Here is a 14,320-nt window from a genome sequence, read left to right as displayed (position 1 = left end):
AGCCACCAGCTCTGACCCCAGAACTCCCACACTCATGGAGGACACGAGATGAGCCTGGTCACAGAGTAGCAAGAAGTTCTTATAATGTAAAAAATGCATAAGAACCCAAGCAAGCACAAGAGAGTAATAATAGCCTTGCATATACTGGGCCTGGCTGGGCCTGGCATTGGACCCAGAGCATTTCTTGCCTTTTGTAACTTAATTTAGGGAGAGGATACTATTATTCCCATTTCACAGATGAGGAAAGAGAGTCCATATCACACAGCTAGTAAATGACTGAGCAGGGATTTGAACTCAGCCATCTAATTCCAGGGCCTGTGTTTTAACTTCATAATAGGCTGTCTCCCAAATCCAGCTTCAACCAGTAGCATAATAATTAGACCAGCAGTAATTAAACCCACGGTAATTAAAACATCAGCCTCAGTGTACTATTCCACTGACTGGCTCTGCTGTCTTTTTTCCATCTGGGGAAATACTGTCCATGCAGTGGGTTACCCGGAAGTTCAACATTTTGTTCAATAAGAAACGTAAAATGTTTTCCTTTCCACACAAAAGCTATAATCTCTCCAGGTCCAACACCTGAGGATTTGCACTCTCCTGACAGTGAAAAGCAGAATGGTCGATGGGATGTGGCCAAATGCCAGCTTCTCTCTGAGAGCTCCTGGCAGCAGAATCAATACAGCAGGAACACTGTGGTGACATTTCTATCCTCTACGGAGCTGGTTCACGTGAGTCAGCTGACCTGAGCCCTTGACATCGGGAAGCTCAGAGGCGGGATCCTCAAATACTAACCTGTCTGTGCCTTGGGACTGTCACCAGGGCTGTTACTTTTTTGTCCCCAGTATTATTAACAATAACACGTGTTCTTTCCAACATGGGGAGTCAGCCACAGCTTATCATGAGGAGCGGGCAAAACGACAGCAAAATCTGTTAATCCCTAAGTGATGCTATGGGGTCTGAATACCTACCTAGGACTTTATTTACTCTCCTAAAGTTTTACTGGGAAAAACCAAGAGCAAGACGGAGAGGCTGGCTAGCTCTCTTCATGCCAAGATGCCCAGTGCCTTCTGACAGTGGTCCTCTCTTTCCAAAAGGCTCACGAGGGCTGCCTGGTCTCCTCCTGGGACAGCTCTGATCTGTTGCAGCTCTCACTCACGAGGCCTGTGCCACGACCAGAAATCTGGTGCATAACTGCACACCAGTGATGCACTGTGTGTACAGGCACAGGTAAAATGCCTCAGGCAGGCCTCATAAAAATAGTGACAGTCTCATAAACTATTTTCACAGTCATCTAGGAATTTATTGTCTGGGTTAATGACACTCACACTCAAGCTTACATGCAAAAACACCCACAAATTCACCCAAGAATATCGAGACAAAGATGATAAACCCTAGGCATACATCACCACACACATGTGCACACACGTACATATATGCACATATATATTTATATTCTTAACCACTATATATATTAAACATATACTGTGCCAAGCACTGGCCTTCCATGAATTAGATCATTAAATCTCCATCATGCCCCTTTTAGTGTGGGGACTCTATTACCCCCATTTTACAGGTGAGGCAACTGAGTCTCAGAGAAGTTAGGCAATTTGCTTAAATTCACAGAGCTGATGGGTAGTGGAACTGGAATGAAAGTCCAGGTGAGCCTGAGTCTAAGGCCTGTGCTTCAAGCTCCCATTTGCCCTGCTTACTGGAAACTCAGCCGCCACATCAAGAGGTCGAAGGAAGACAGCGATAGTTCACTGGAACCCAGCACAAAGGAAGAGACAGGACTTAGCTCAGAAAGAGGAGAAATTTACTGAAACAGTTCAGGAAAATGACTCCTCCCTCAGAGAGAGCCTCATTTGAGGCATTACCTGTATTTTAGAGTAATCTTGCAGCAGCATTTTCGCTGCCTCTGGCTTCAGTTCCCCTTTGAAAATAGCACTTTTTATCTGGGTAAAAAAGATATTGTGCAGTTCATTCCTTTGGAAAATGGCCAGCTGCCTGTGGGCCTTGGCAAAGTCTTCCTCCTGCTGCAGAGCAAGGGACCTCCTCAGGTGCTCCTGTTCCAGGCCATGGAGGGTTCGCAGGAGGCTGCTGCATTCGATAGCAGACTGTGGAGAAGAGGGGGCATGTGGGAGGTGGCACACTGGTCAGGCATGCACAGGCACATGTGTGCAACATATGAGCACACACGTGCAGGCATGTGCACATGTACATACATACATACACAGCACACATGCATGCACCAACACACATGTGAACAGTGCATATAAATGCATCCAGCAATAATGCACATACAGGCACACGTGCATGCATGTGCACATGCACACACATGTACAGAGGACACATACATGCACCATCAACATACACACGTGCACAGTGCATATCAATGCACACAGCAGTAATGCACATACATGCACACACACTCAGGTGCACCACGTGCACAGGCACATACACATACACTCAGCACACAGACATGCACCACCAACACACATGTGCACACATACACATGCACAGTGCATGCATATCAATGCGCACAGCAACAAACAATGCACACACAGGCACAAAGATACAGGCACACACAGCAATACAAATACAGTGCACACATGTGCCCATGCACACACAAGCGTGTTTGTGCACACCCACATGGAACACACACGTGTATACACACAGGCACACACACACACTGAATCCCAAATTTGCCTTGAGGAAGCTGCTAAACTCTGGGAAATGCTGTTGTAACCTGTCCTCCCTGTTATCTTAACTTATTCCAGAACCATCTCAAAGAAAAAATTCATAAGGGTGGAAATTTTCAAATCAAACTGCCTGAAAATAGCCCGCAAAATGGAAACATCAATAGACTGTGCTGTTAGGCTCTCAAGCTTATTTCCATCATCTTTCATCCTTAACTTAGATGAAGAGAAAAATACCAGCAATCAGGCCCAAGCTGATAACATTTGTGTTAAAAGGGAGGCAAAGAGGAGGTAGGAAGTGGCTCCTGGGATGCCTGCACTTTATGTGGTCCAGAGGGAGGGCAGCAGGGGGGAGACACGCCTTCACTAAGTTCCTGATGCATCTGCACTCCCATTACCTCAAAAGACTCATGCCGCAGGAGGGTGTGTTAGTCATTCCACGTGCAGAGGCAGAATTCTAAGAAAGCCCCAAGATTCCTGGCCCCCGGTGTAAGACGTCACAGAAATCCCCTCCCTCTGCGTGTGGACATAAACTTTGAATAGGATGGGACTGTTACTCCAGTGGTCAGACTATTATGTGGCAAAGCTGAAGGGGTCTTCTCTTCTGGAGAGAAGTAGTTATTCACAGCTGACTTGATCTGAATTACAGAATGCAAGTCACCCACAATGAGGGTGTTGGGTCCCTGGCTCTGGGCATCACAGGGATGCTCTGCTACCAGGGGAGTAGCTGGTGCCCAGGTAGGTCCATTCATCCATCCAAGTGACCTTCTATTTTGACAGTATGGAATGGGACAAGCTCCAAACCTCAATTTATTTTAATTAATAGGAATGAAACAGGGGTGAGATCCATTTAACTACTCACAGCCAGGACAAAAAGCAAGCACACGGCACACATGTGCGCACACACACGCATACACACATGCTTGAGTGCGCACATGCAAATCCTAAAACGTAATTATCTGTCCTTGCTTAGAATAGTATTTCTGCTGAAGAATAAGGCATGAGGAAATTACGTGTTTGTGTCATAGTGAAATGCTCCTTAAAATAACTTTTGATGGGAGTTCCCCCCATTTCCATGTATACTGCCCTCCTAAGGGGGTCCAGAGACCCACAGAAATGTGTTCATCCCCTGCTCTAGTTCAATCCTTCTGTGGCACAGATGAGAAGACTAAACCCTAAAGCAGGGGACACCACCGAGGCCTGCCAAGCAGGGGAGGTCATGTGAGGTAGCCTGGTAAGTACTGTACTAGGGGGCATTGGGGACTGGGGTAAAGTAGAGAGAGCAAGCCCTGCTTACGGGGTCAGCCACTGCTCAGCCCACCAAAGGGGGCTCTGTAGGACTATGCATCTGGTGTGGCCGTATCTTCCCTTTTTTTTTTTTTTTTTTTTGCGGTACGCGGGCCTCTCACTGTTGTGGCCTCTCCCGTTGCGGAGCACAGGCTCCGGACGCGCAGGCTCAGCTGCCATGGCTCACGGGTCCAGCCGCTCTGCGGCATGTGGGATCTTCCCAGACTGGGGCACGAACCCGTGTCCCCTGCATCGGCAGGCGGACTCTCAACCACTGCGCCACCAGGGAAGCCCTATCTTCCCATTTTTTTAAGAGAAGCTGAAAGTCTGGATTTTCTATCCAAAATTTTATATTTTAAATATTGGCAACAAATATGCATTTTTAAAGGTACATTAAAATAATGGTCACTCACCCCCAACTCCTTATTGAACTTTCCAGTAAAATAGACTTCTCAGAGAAATAAGGCATGTTTATCCTTCGGCTTAAAATGCCTAAAAAAAGCAACTTGCATGGAGAGATTGGGAGGCATGGATCAGGACAGGGCACTTCGATCCTGGCTCGAGAATCGCAGGCCTGTGCCAGGCTGTTGTGACAACTGCTATTCGCGTGGACTCTAGGCCATCAAAAATGTGAAATTGTGTCAGGAAATTATGACTGTACTAAATGACACTCCCTGTACTCAATTTAGCAAGCTGGGCAAATTGTGAAAATGTTTTATAGAAATAAAACCCCCAGAGATGGTTACAGTGTAAGAGTTCTTGCACTTAAGGCATCTTTTCCTTTAAGACACACTCAAAGGAGTTAGGAAGCCTCTGGCAGCTCAGGGCAGGATGCACTGCTGCTGTCTCTTCTCCAAGTAGCTGGGAAGCACGTGGATCTGGAAGAGAGTCCCCCTACAAAGTACACACACTGAACGGCCAGTGGCTGCTTGCAGGAAGCTGGGCAAGTCACTTCCCCTCTGGGCTTCTGTTTCTACAACTTGAACTGGAAAGATTTCACATCCTGTTTTATGTCATGGACTTCTTTAAAGATTACACTAAATAATGAAACTGGATAGAACAGGGCTGACAGTGCCAAGCATCGGTCTAAGTACTATACAAGTATTGACAGTCCTATATGACAGGCATCATTATTATCCCCAGTTTAAGGATGGGGAAACCGAGACCCAAGGAGCCTGAACAATGCACCTTCTGGAGGAACAAAGTGAGATCTAAACCTAAGCCACCTGCCTTCAGAGTCTATATTTGCCACTGCCCTTAAGAGCTTCTCCAAGCAGAAACGCTTTACAGACTGTACGGGATCATATAGATATTTAAATGTGAACATATTTCATCGCTATAGTAATTACTGGAATTCCTAAACTTTACTCAAAAAAACTGATAGTCCTCATTTAGCTTTTTTTAAAAAAAAACAAAACAAAAAACTAATTCTTGGAGGAATGATATGACCAAAATATTTTCACGCATTTTATTTAAAGATGACCACAATAAATGAATAGATGACAAAGTCATTCTAAGATGGAATGATTTGCACAGACTGGAAGGGAAATAGCTCTGTTAACTTTTGCAGCTTTATGCTATTTTTGGAAGTGGATTTGCTCAAATAAGGAGACTTGTCCTAGGACAGGTGGCCTGGGGGATCAATAGTGATGGTGCCGCCCACCCTGAGCCCTGCACAGAGTGAGCAGGAGGACACTGTGTGTCACCCCTTCTCCATGCCCCCAACAACCAGTGTAAATAATGAGCAAACACTTAAAACTGCACTGCCGCAGGCAGTCTTTGTAACAAAAGCATTGGTGCAGAAGCCCACCAGGACTACGATGCACTGTTGCGTGAGGGTGGCCGTGAGGCTTGGTGGTTGGGGCGAGCTGCCTGGGTGTGAGTCTTGGTCCACCCACGTGTCCTCAGGCAGGTGACCTTCTCCCATCTGTTTCCTCACCTGTAAACGTGGGAGCCTATCAATTCCCACTTCACTGAGTGGGTGTGAATATTTGAAGAGAAGGTCCAGGTGATGTGCTCTGAAACATTCCTGACCTTCAGTGAATGCTAAGTGTGAGAGCGTTTAATGACATCTGTGATGGTAAGTGGAAACAACCATGATAGAAAGTTCAATGAACCGCATAAACCTTACTCTGTAAAAAAAAATATATATGTAAAAATAAAGCAAAAGGTTTATGCTGAAATCCGAGGACAGGAGTGGGGTCTCCTTAGCATGGTGGTGTCTCCAGGCTCAGACACACAGCAGGAACTCAACAAACAGGCTGAACGAATGTTTGTCTACTGTTGACTGGTGGAATGCGTTTCAATTTTTTTCTGGGTTTTTCCTTTTATGCTTTGGAGCTGGAGTTGGCAGACTTTCAGTAAAGGCCACATAAATATTTTAGGCTTTGCAGGACACATCAGGGTTCTGTCACATATTCTTTTTTTGTTTTTACTTTTTACAATCCTTTAGAAATGTAAAAAACATTCTCAACTCAAGGGCCAGAAAAAACAGGCCGGGCAGGATTGGACTCATGGGTCCCAGTTTGCCAACCTCTGCTTTTGAGTACCTTCCAAGCCTCCCTCATTGAATGCGTATTATTTTTATCAGAAAAAAATATATAACAAATTGAGGAAATAAGAGAGAGAGAGACAATGAGACTGTTTGGGGCTGAATCAGTGAACAGTGTGTTTAAACACATTTTTTTAAGTGCTGGACTCAAGGAAACACAGTGCTGACCTGTGCAATCATGGATGGAGATCAGAGAGCAGGGTCAGCCAGGGGAACAGTGGTGGGCTGAACGTTTCCCCCTCTCCAAAAAGATACAGCCACATCGTAATCCCAGAACCTATGAACATGACCTTATCCGGAATAAGGGTCTTTGCAGATAATAATACGGGATCATTTAGCTAGGTCCTAAATCAAAAGACGAGTGTCCTTAAAAGAGACAGAAGTGGAGGTGACAGGGTCATGGGGCCATGTGAAGACCAAGGTCAAGATTGGAGGGATGCAGCCACAAGCCGAGGAACGCTTGGAGCCACCAGAAGCTGGCAGAGGCAAGGAAGGATTCTCCCCAAGAGATTTCAGAGGGGCGATGCCTGGCTGACACCTTGATTTTGGACTTCTGGCCTCCAGAACTGTGAGAGAATAAATTTCTGTTGTTTTAAGCCACGAAGTCTGTGGTCATTTGTTACAGCAGCTACAGGAAATCCATACAGGAGCCAAACAGAAAACAAGCCACACCCTAAAATGCGATGTGTGTTGAGGCGAGGGGACCCCAGCTGCAGGGGAGTGGCTGGGGGTGAGACAGCGTGAATCGCACCTCTCTGCTTTAGTGCCCAGCCCGTAGTCTGACCACAGGTGACCATCTGAGAGCCAGGCGCTGTCACCCTGAGAGCTCTCTACTCACTCCCAGAGGATTTCTGTGCACAGCTGCCAGTCTGCAGAATGGAAGTTAGGAGTTCAGAAGCTCGTTCCTAAGATGTTAGACCTCCCTAGGATGACACATTTTCAGAACAGGTTACGTGGGCTCAAGTCACCAGAGGGAACCAGCCATCTCTTCCACGGAGGAAGGCAGAAATCAGACTGGATTTGGTGCGCCTGGGAAAAAACTCTGGCATGATTCCTTTCAAGACAGAAACTGACACTCTCCTAGGAAAATGAGAGCTGATCTCCTATCAACAGAGACCAGCCCTGGGAAGGCCGAGAGGTCAGAACTCCCAGAACCGGGCACTGTGCACGGGAGCCTACTGCAGCCCACACCCGGGGCTCCTTTCCTGCATTACTTCTTCCAGCCGCTCTGAGAGAGGGACGCCCTCGGCCTTGACTCACAGACTTACAGAGGCTAGTTAAGGCCTTCTGGAGCTGAGCTGGAGTGTACTAGAATATGAGTCCAGGTTTGTCTGACTCGAGAGCCCATGCTGGAGAGAACTTAGCGCGGTGCAGTCCAGACGGACACACATGTGCACTGACATCACAACCCCTCTGAGCTGTGCTCAGGTGGACATGCTTTTCTGTGAATGAAGCCATTCTACTCGCCCCACAGCACTGTGAACGTACCTCTATTACAACATGGCTGAATGAATTCACATTTGTTATATGCGAGAATCCTTCATTAGACTGTGAACTTCTCAAATGCAAGAACCATGTCTCAGTGTTCTCTGTACCTTCACTGCCTAGACAGTAGTGATCAGTAAATGCTTTCTAAATGAATTCTGGATGGATGGATGGAAGTGTAGATGGACAGGTGGATAGAAGGGTGGTAGGTGGATGGATGGATGGGTTGGAGGTTGGATGAATGGATGCATGGATGGGTGGTGAGTGAATAAATGGATGGATGGATGAGTACATGGACAGATAGATGGAAGGGTGGTAGGTGGGGAGAATGGATGGATGGGTGGGTGGATGGATGAATGGGCAGGTAGATGTATGTATGTATGGATGGATGGATAAATGATGAAGGAGGGAGGCAAATGAAAGCCTTCCTTTCAAAGTTGCCTTACCCGCTCACTAACACGTTTCAGAACCTCTTCTGCTTCCTCCATTGCTGCCATCTCCCTCTGGTACTGGCTTTCTGTCTTCTTTCTTGTTTCCAGGTCACACTCAGCTGTCAAGGCCACCATCTTCCGATCATACTCGTCTTGAATTTCTTTCTCCAGCAACAGAAACTGCTTTTTGAAAACAGCACCCATCCTCCTCTCTACCTGAGGGGAGAGATGGCCACTGCTGGTCAGATTTTTCAGTAGAAGAGCAATGATATCTTTGCTGATTTGGGTTCGACAAGCTTCCAGATCTGAGTCTGCCCGATTCAGGGTTGCAATTTCCAGCCTGGGAAACACAAAGGTCAAGAGAATTCCATTACATAAAATCACAGCAGAAACCAAAGGTCCCTCAGAGCTCTGAGGTTTTAACTTATTTGTAAAGTAAGGTCTTTCTTTTTTCCTTTTCCTTCTCTTCCTTTTCTCCCTCTCTTCTGCTCCATCCAGTTATTGAAGGACAGTGACTAAATTAGTAGAATATTATTTAGTAAATTTGCAGGGTACCGTGTTGGAAACCACAAGGAATATAATTAATATAAGACATGGTCTTTGTCAACAAGCAACAAGTCAACAAAAACAAGAAGACCAGGAGAAAAATGGTTAAATATTTGGAGGATTTGAAAAATTAGGTTCATTTTACTTTTTTTCCAAATAAAAATTAATTTATAGATATGTCAAGTAAATGTAATGTAATACCCTGGATGGAATCCTGGAACAGAAAAAGGACATTAAGTAAAAGCTAGGGAAATCTGGATGAGTATGGACTTTAGTTAATAATAATGTATCAGTATTGGGTCATTAATTTTAACAAATGTACCATAGTAATAGAAGATTTTAATAACGGGAAACTAGGTACAGGGTATGTAGGAACTCTCTTTACTATCTTCTCAATTGTTCTGTAAATCTAAAACTGCTCTAAAAATGAAGTCTACTCAAGAAATATTTGTGAGATACTTCACAGGGTCACAGGGTCTAAAACTTGATTGTAATGTTGTAATGGTGGTTGTACAACTATATATACTTGCACATATATATCAGACTGTACTCTTAATGTGGGTGAATTTTGTGGTTTGTTGGTTATACCTTTATAAAACTATTACAAGATGCACAGGACAAAACTATGTCCATGATAGAAAAATCTGGAAAATAAACACAGAAAAAGACTTCACTCACTGTAGGTCTATCACCCAATCAGAACCAATGGAGGTATTTTGTTGTATTTGCTTCCAGTTTATTTTTGGCTACACATATTCTTCCCATGGATGTATATTGTTTACATAGATGCAAGTATAGTTTAGTCCTGTTTTCAATTAATGTTGTAACAGGCATCTTCCAGTTGTATTTAAAAACTGTAAAAGTTTCCTTTACGATGGTTGCAAAATACTTCATGATGTGGTGTGCCATGATTCAATTAACCATTCTTCCAGTGGCGCACATTTGTGTTACTTGCAAAATTCAGTCTAAGATAATCTGAAGTGAACATCTTTGTAAAGAGTTTTTGATATTCACAATGATTTTTTCAGTATGATTTCTACAAAGGGAATCACTGGGTCAAATGCCAGCAATATTTTAAGCCTCTTAGGGCATCCTGCTAAACTGCTTTCCAGAAGTTCCCTAGCAATGCAGTAGGATCCTTATTTCACCCCTCCCTGTAAAATGTTTAAATATATTTAATAATTTGATAGGAGAAAATGGCATCTGACTGTAAAAATATAAGGGTTTTAAGAAAACTTTATCATGGGGCTTCCCTGGTAGCGCAGTGGTTAAGAATCCTCCTGCCAATGCAGGGGACACGGGTTCAAGCCCTGGTCCAGGAAGATCCCACATGCCGCGGAGCAACTAAGCCCATAGGCCACAACTACTTAGCCTGCGCTCTAGAGCACGCGAGCCATAACTACTGAGCCCGTGTGCCACAACTACTGAAGCCCGTGCGCCTAGAGCCCGTGCTCTGCAACAAGAGAAGCCACTGCAATAAGAAGCCCGTGCACCGCAACAAAGAGTAGCCCCCGCTCACTACAACTAGAGAAAGCCCGTGAGCAGCAACAAAGACCCAATGCAGCCAAAAATAAATAAAAAAAATAAATAAAAATTTTAAAAAATTATGAAAAGAAGAAAACTTTATTATGGAAATTTTCAGGCACTTAAAGTAGGTAGAATAATCAGACTCCCAATGTAATCATTACTCAATTTGGAAAACTGTCGATATTTGCCAATCTTGTTTTAGTTACTCCCTTCAAAGTTTGCTTAGCATTTTAAAGCAAACCCCAGATTTTTCATTTTACCTTTAATTTCCTCAGTATGCATCGTTAACTGTTAACTGTATATATATATATATATATATATATATATATATATATATATATATATATACACACACACACACGTGCATATGTATGTCCATATATGTGTATATATGTGTTTATGTATATCAGTTTTGCCTATCCTTGATGTCATTATCATATTCAATATCATTTAACCATATCATATTTAATGTGTTAACAATAATTCCAATAATTAATATGTCATTATTCAAACTACCTCAAGTGTCCTAAAATAATTTTTACAGTTGAAACTTTAAATCAAGAACCAAACAAAATCCCACAATGTTGACTAAGTCCACTTTATTCTATATCATTCTGCCCTTCCATTTTCCCTTCCATGATTTGTTGGGGAAACCAGGTCATTCATCCTGCAGAATGTCCCACATTCTGGACTTGGCTGATTGCTTCCAAAGGGTGTCATTGTTCCTCTATCCCTTGTATTTCCACAAACTACTAGTTAGATCTAAGGTCTTGATTAGAGTCAGATTAAATCTGTTTTTTAAAAATGTACCATAAGTAGTACCGTGTGCTTCCTGTAGGATCATACAATGGGTAAATAGTAAGATGGATCACAGGTTCAAGTGGTGCCAGCACGATCCCTATATTATGAAATTCCCTATCTACCTTTCACCTAATGGTTTTAGTATACATTGTAATTGTTACCTAGATCCATGATATCACTAGAGGTTGAAAAATCACACTTTCTAATTCTATCATTTCTTCTGTATTTTTTTAAGCTGGAATTCTTCACAAAGAATTTTCCTCAACAATGCAGTTACTTTGACATAAGGCTTATAATTATGATAGATGTTTGATTCTTTGCTAGTTAAACAGCTGGTGTCATAGCAACCTCCAATGGTGACAAATGAGTTGGGGTCTGTTTGTTCATTGGTTTATTTGCTTGTTTTGGTATGAGAGCAAAAGGTTAATAAAACTTTTTCCAACTTCCTGAGAACCTGAGCTTTGGCTTTTACCTGAAAACCTCAGAAGGGCAAGAACATCAAATGTCATAAAAAATGAAGCCTGATTGGTAAATTACATCTGGATGGGAGGACCTGTAAATGAAACATAAATCCCTAACAGGGAAGCAGACACTGTGCTTTGAACTTCCCCGAGTGAGGTCATTCTTGGACCTGGGCATGTCCCTTGTGGAAACGCTGGAAGCCATGCCCGTAAGTTATTACAAAAGATGCTGGCGACTCTGGGGTATGAAGCGTTTAAGCCAGGAAGGCTCCCAGAGTTGCCTGATGTAGACTGAATCTCCTTGCACTAGAGCTGTGTGACCTGGGGAGAAAATACCTCCTGGACAGCTATAGGTTGCAGTGTGACCTGAGGCAAGGGCACCCACAGAAGACTGTCTAATGCTGCCCTCACAGTGGACATGTACACTGTGTTCCTGCCCTCGAGTTACATAGAAGGGGTCAAGTGTGGCCTATGGGAGTCTGAAGAGTGCAAATGTTGAGCTGAATCTAGGAAGACCCCATGCCTCTGCGTAGAATCACTATGAAATTGTATATATTTGGTGGGTTTCAATTGACTACAGCCATTATTCTTTTTAATGCTCAAATTTTACCATCTTAGATCGAAATGTCTCCCATGTCCTTTAGACCAAATTAATCTAGTTTTAAACAACAGCTCCTTTATTTCGTTCTTTCATTTCCTCAATGGGTACTTACTGAACATGGCATGTGCAGAGAGTGTCTGCAGGTTACAAAGCAAGGAAAAAGCAAAGAGATGCCTCCAGGTGGTGTGTGCATGGTTAAATATCCAAGGAACCAAACAAACCATGTTCCACAGTCTCAGAAAAGAATTACTTCTCTACTGAGACAGACAAAATAGATTTCACACCTTTAATGAAGCTTTTTGTGGTAGACAAAATAATGCCCCCTGCAAAGATGTTCATGTCCTAATCCCCAGAGGCTGTGAATCTGTTAGGTGACATGGTAAAGGAGAAATAAGGTTGCAGATGGAACTAAGGCTGCTAATCAGCCCACCTTACACCAGAGATTGATAACAAGGTCTTTAAAAGCGGGGATAGGGGGGTAGGAGTGATGGAATCATCAGCTTTGAAGATGGAGGAAGGGGTCACGAGCCTCGGAATGTAGGCAGCTTCAAGAGGCTGAAAAAGGCAATGAAATGGATTCTCCCCTACGGTTGACATCTTGATTTTTCCTAGCGAGGCCCATATTGGACTTTGATGTCCAGAACTGTAAGATAATACATTTGTGTTGTTTTAAGCCACCAAGTTTGTGGTCACTTGTTACAGCTGGATATGAAACTCATACACCTTATCTGACTCACTCCATCCATCATTCATTCATTCATTCATTTATTAACTTGTATAAGAAAATGGGTGGCTGCCTATTGGGTAAACTGCAAGTGCTTTACCAGGTACATGGGGATTGAAATGAACAGGAGGACATTTCCATAAGTTCTTTGCTGTTAAATCACTTCCTAGCTTAAGCGAGCTGGGTAAAGGACTCGGCTTCCCCACTGCACAATGGGGACCAACCTCATAGGTAGTTGTTCAGGGCTAAAAGAGATAAGATATAGAAAATACATGGTGCGGAGTCTGGCATTTTGTTGTTTCTAAGTACAGTAGTTTCCTTATTCTTTTCTATTCTCTCTCCCAGGAAATTGGTGGCAGAAGAGAGTGGGTCCTCACAGCTCACCCTTCCAGATCCCCTGGGAACACAAGCTCACAGGCACTTTCTGTTTTAATAGTATTAATGTTAATCCCCATGGATAAACTCTCAGAAGTAACAATAAAACTGTCAGGGTGTTCCAAAGCCACAAAAGAAAGAAAAATGTCCCTTTAAACCAATTAAAATAGCATGCAATTAATGAAGGTATCATCTGTTAATGTCCCAACCAGCCACAGAAGAACGAAATGCATATTAAGAATGCATAGTTTGCATACAGGATCGGATCCACTGGTAAAATTCTCATCACCCCCTATGGTACTTTTAATTATTTAGACAACAATGAAATACACATATTTTCCCACTCCCCCCCTCCAAAAGTCCCTAATGCCTCCATGAAACAAAGACATTTTGAGTTGCACAGGCTGGACTGGGATTCTTCATCTTCTTTACTACTTCAACAAGTTGGCAAAGTTAGCAAGATTCAAACGCTTCTTTCCTAGAGAACATTTAATTTTTTCAGGTCACAAAAGTGTCAGCTTTTGTCACTGTACTTTAGAGAGGAATGTACTTAACTCCGGACAGTTTTGCTGCATATACATCCTGTACAAGCAATAGCCCTCTTTATAAATGAGTGATTTCACATGGGAGTTAGAACAATGACCAGCACAGAGGGAGCACTTCATAAATATAAGCCATTAAAATGTATTAGTGGCTTTCCCATGATAACATCTTTGCAAAAGAAACGGCACAGCTTAACTTATCCAAGAACTGATTAATACTTTGCTTAGCTACTGATGATACAAAAGAAACAAAGACATAAGTGTCTTTTTCCTTATTTATTTTGTATAAAAAT

At 43.2% G+C, this 14,320-nt stretch overlaps 1 protein-coding gene across 3 annotated transcripts in view; it reads right to left on the bottom strand.

Annotated features, from left to right (window-relative positions):
- Window positions 1–14,320, bottom strand: part of EVC2 (EvC ciliary complex subunit 2) — a 144,264-nt gene that overhangs the window by 61,463 nt on the left and 68,481 nt on the right. For all 3 annotated transcript variants that reach the window (XM_082629743.1, XM_082629741.1, XM_082629742.1), the window contains 2 exons: window positions 8,466–8,790; window positions 1,875–2,114 (listed from right to left, as the gene is read on the bottom strand). In XM_082629743.1, coding sequence (XP_082485869.1) covers window positions 1,875–2,114; window positions 8,466–8,790 — 565 coding nt within the window. The remainder of the gene's footprint in view (window positions 1–1,874; window positions 2,115–8,465; window positions 8,791–14,320) is intronic.

The sequence above is a fragment of the Mesoplodon mirus genome (genome assembly GCF_964341445.2).
Source record: "Mesoplodon mirus genome assembly, chromosome: 2".
Classification (NCBI taxonomy): domain Eukaryota; kingdom Metazoa; phylum Chordata; class Mammalia; order Artiodactyla; family Ziphiidae; genus Mesoplodon; species Mesoplodon mirus.
This window is presented reverse-complemented; position numbering and strand designations above follow the sequence as displayed.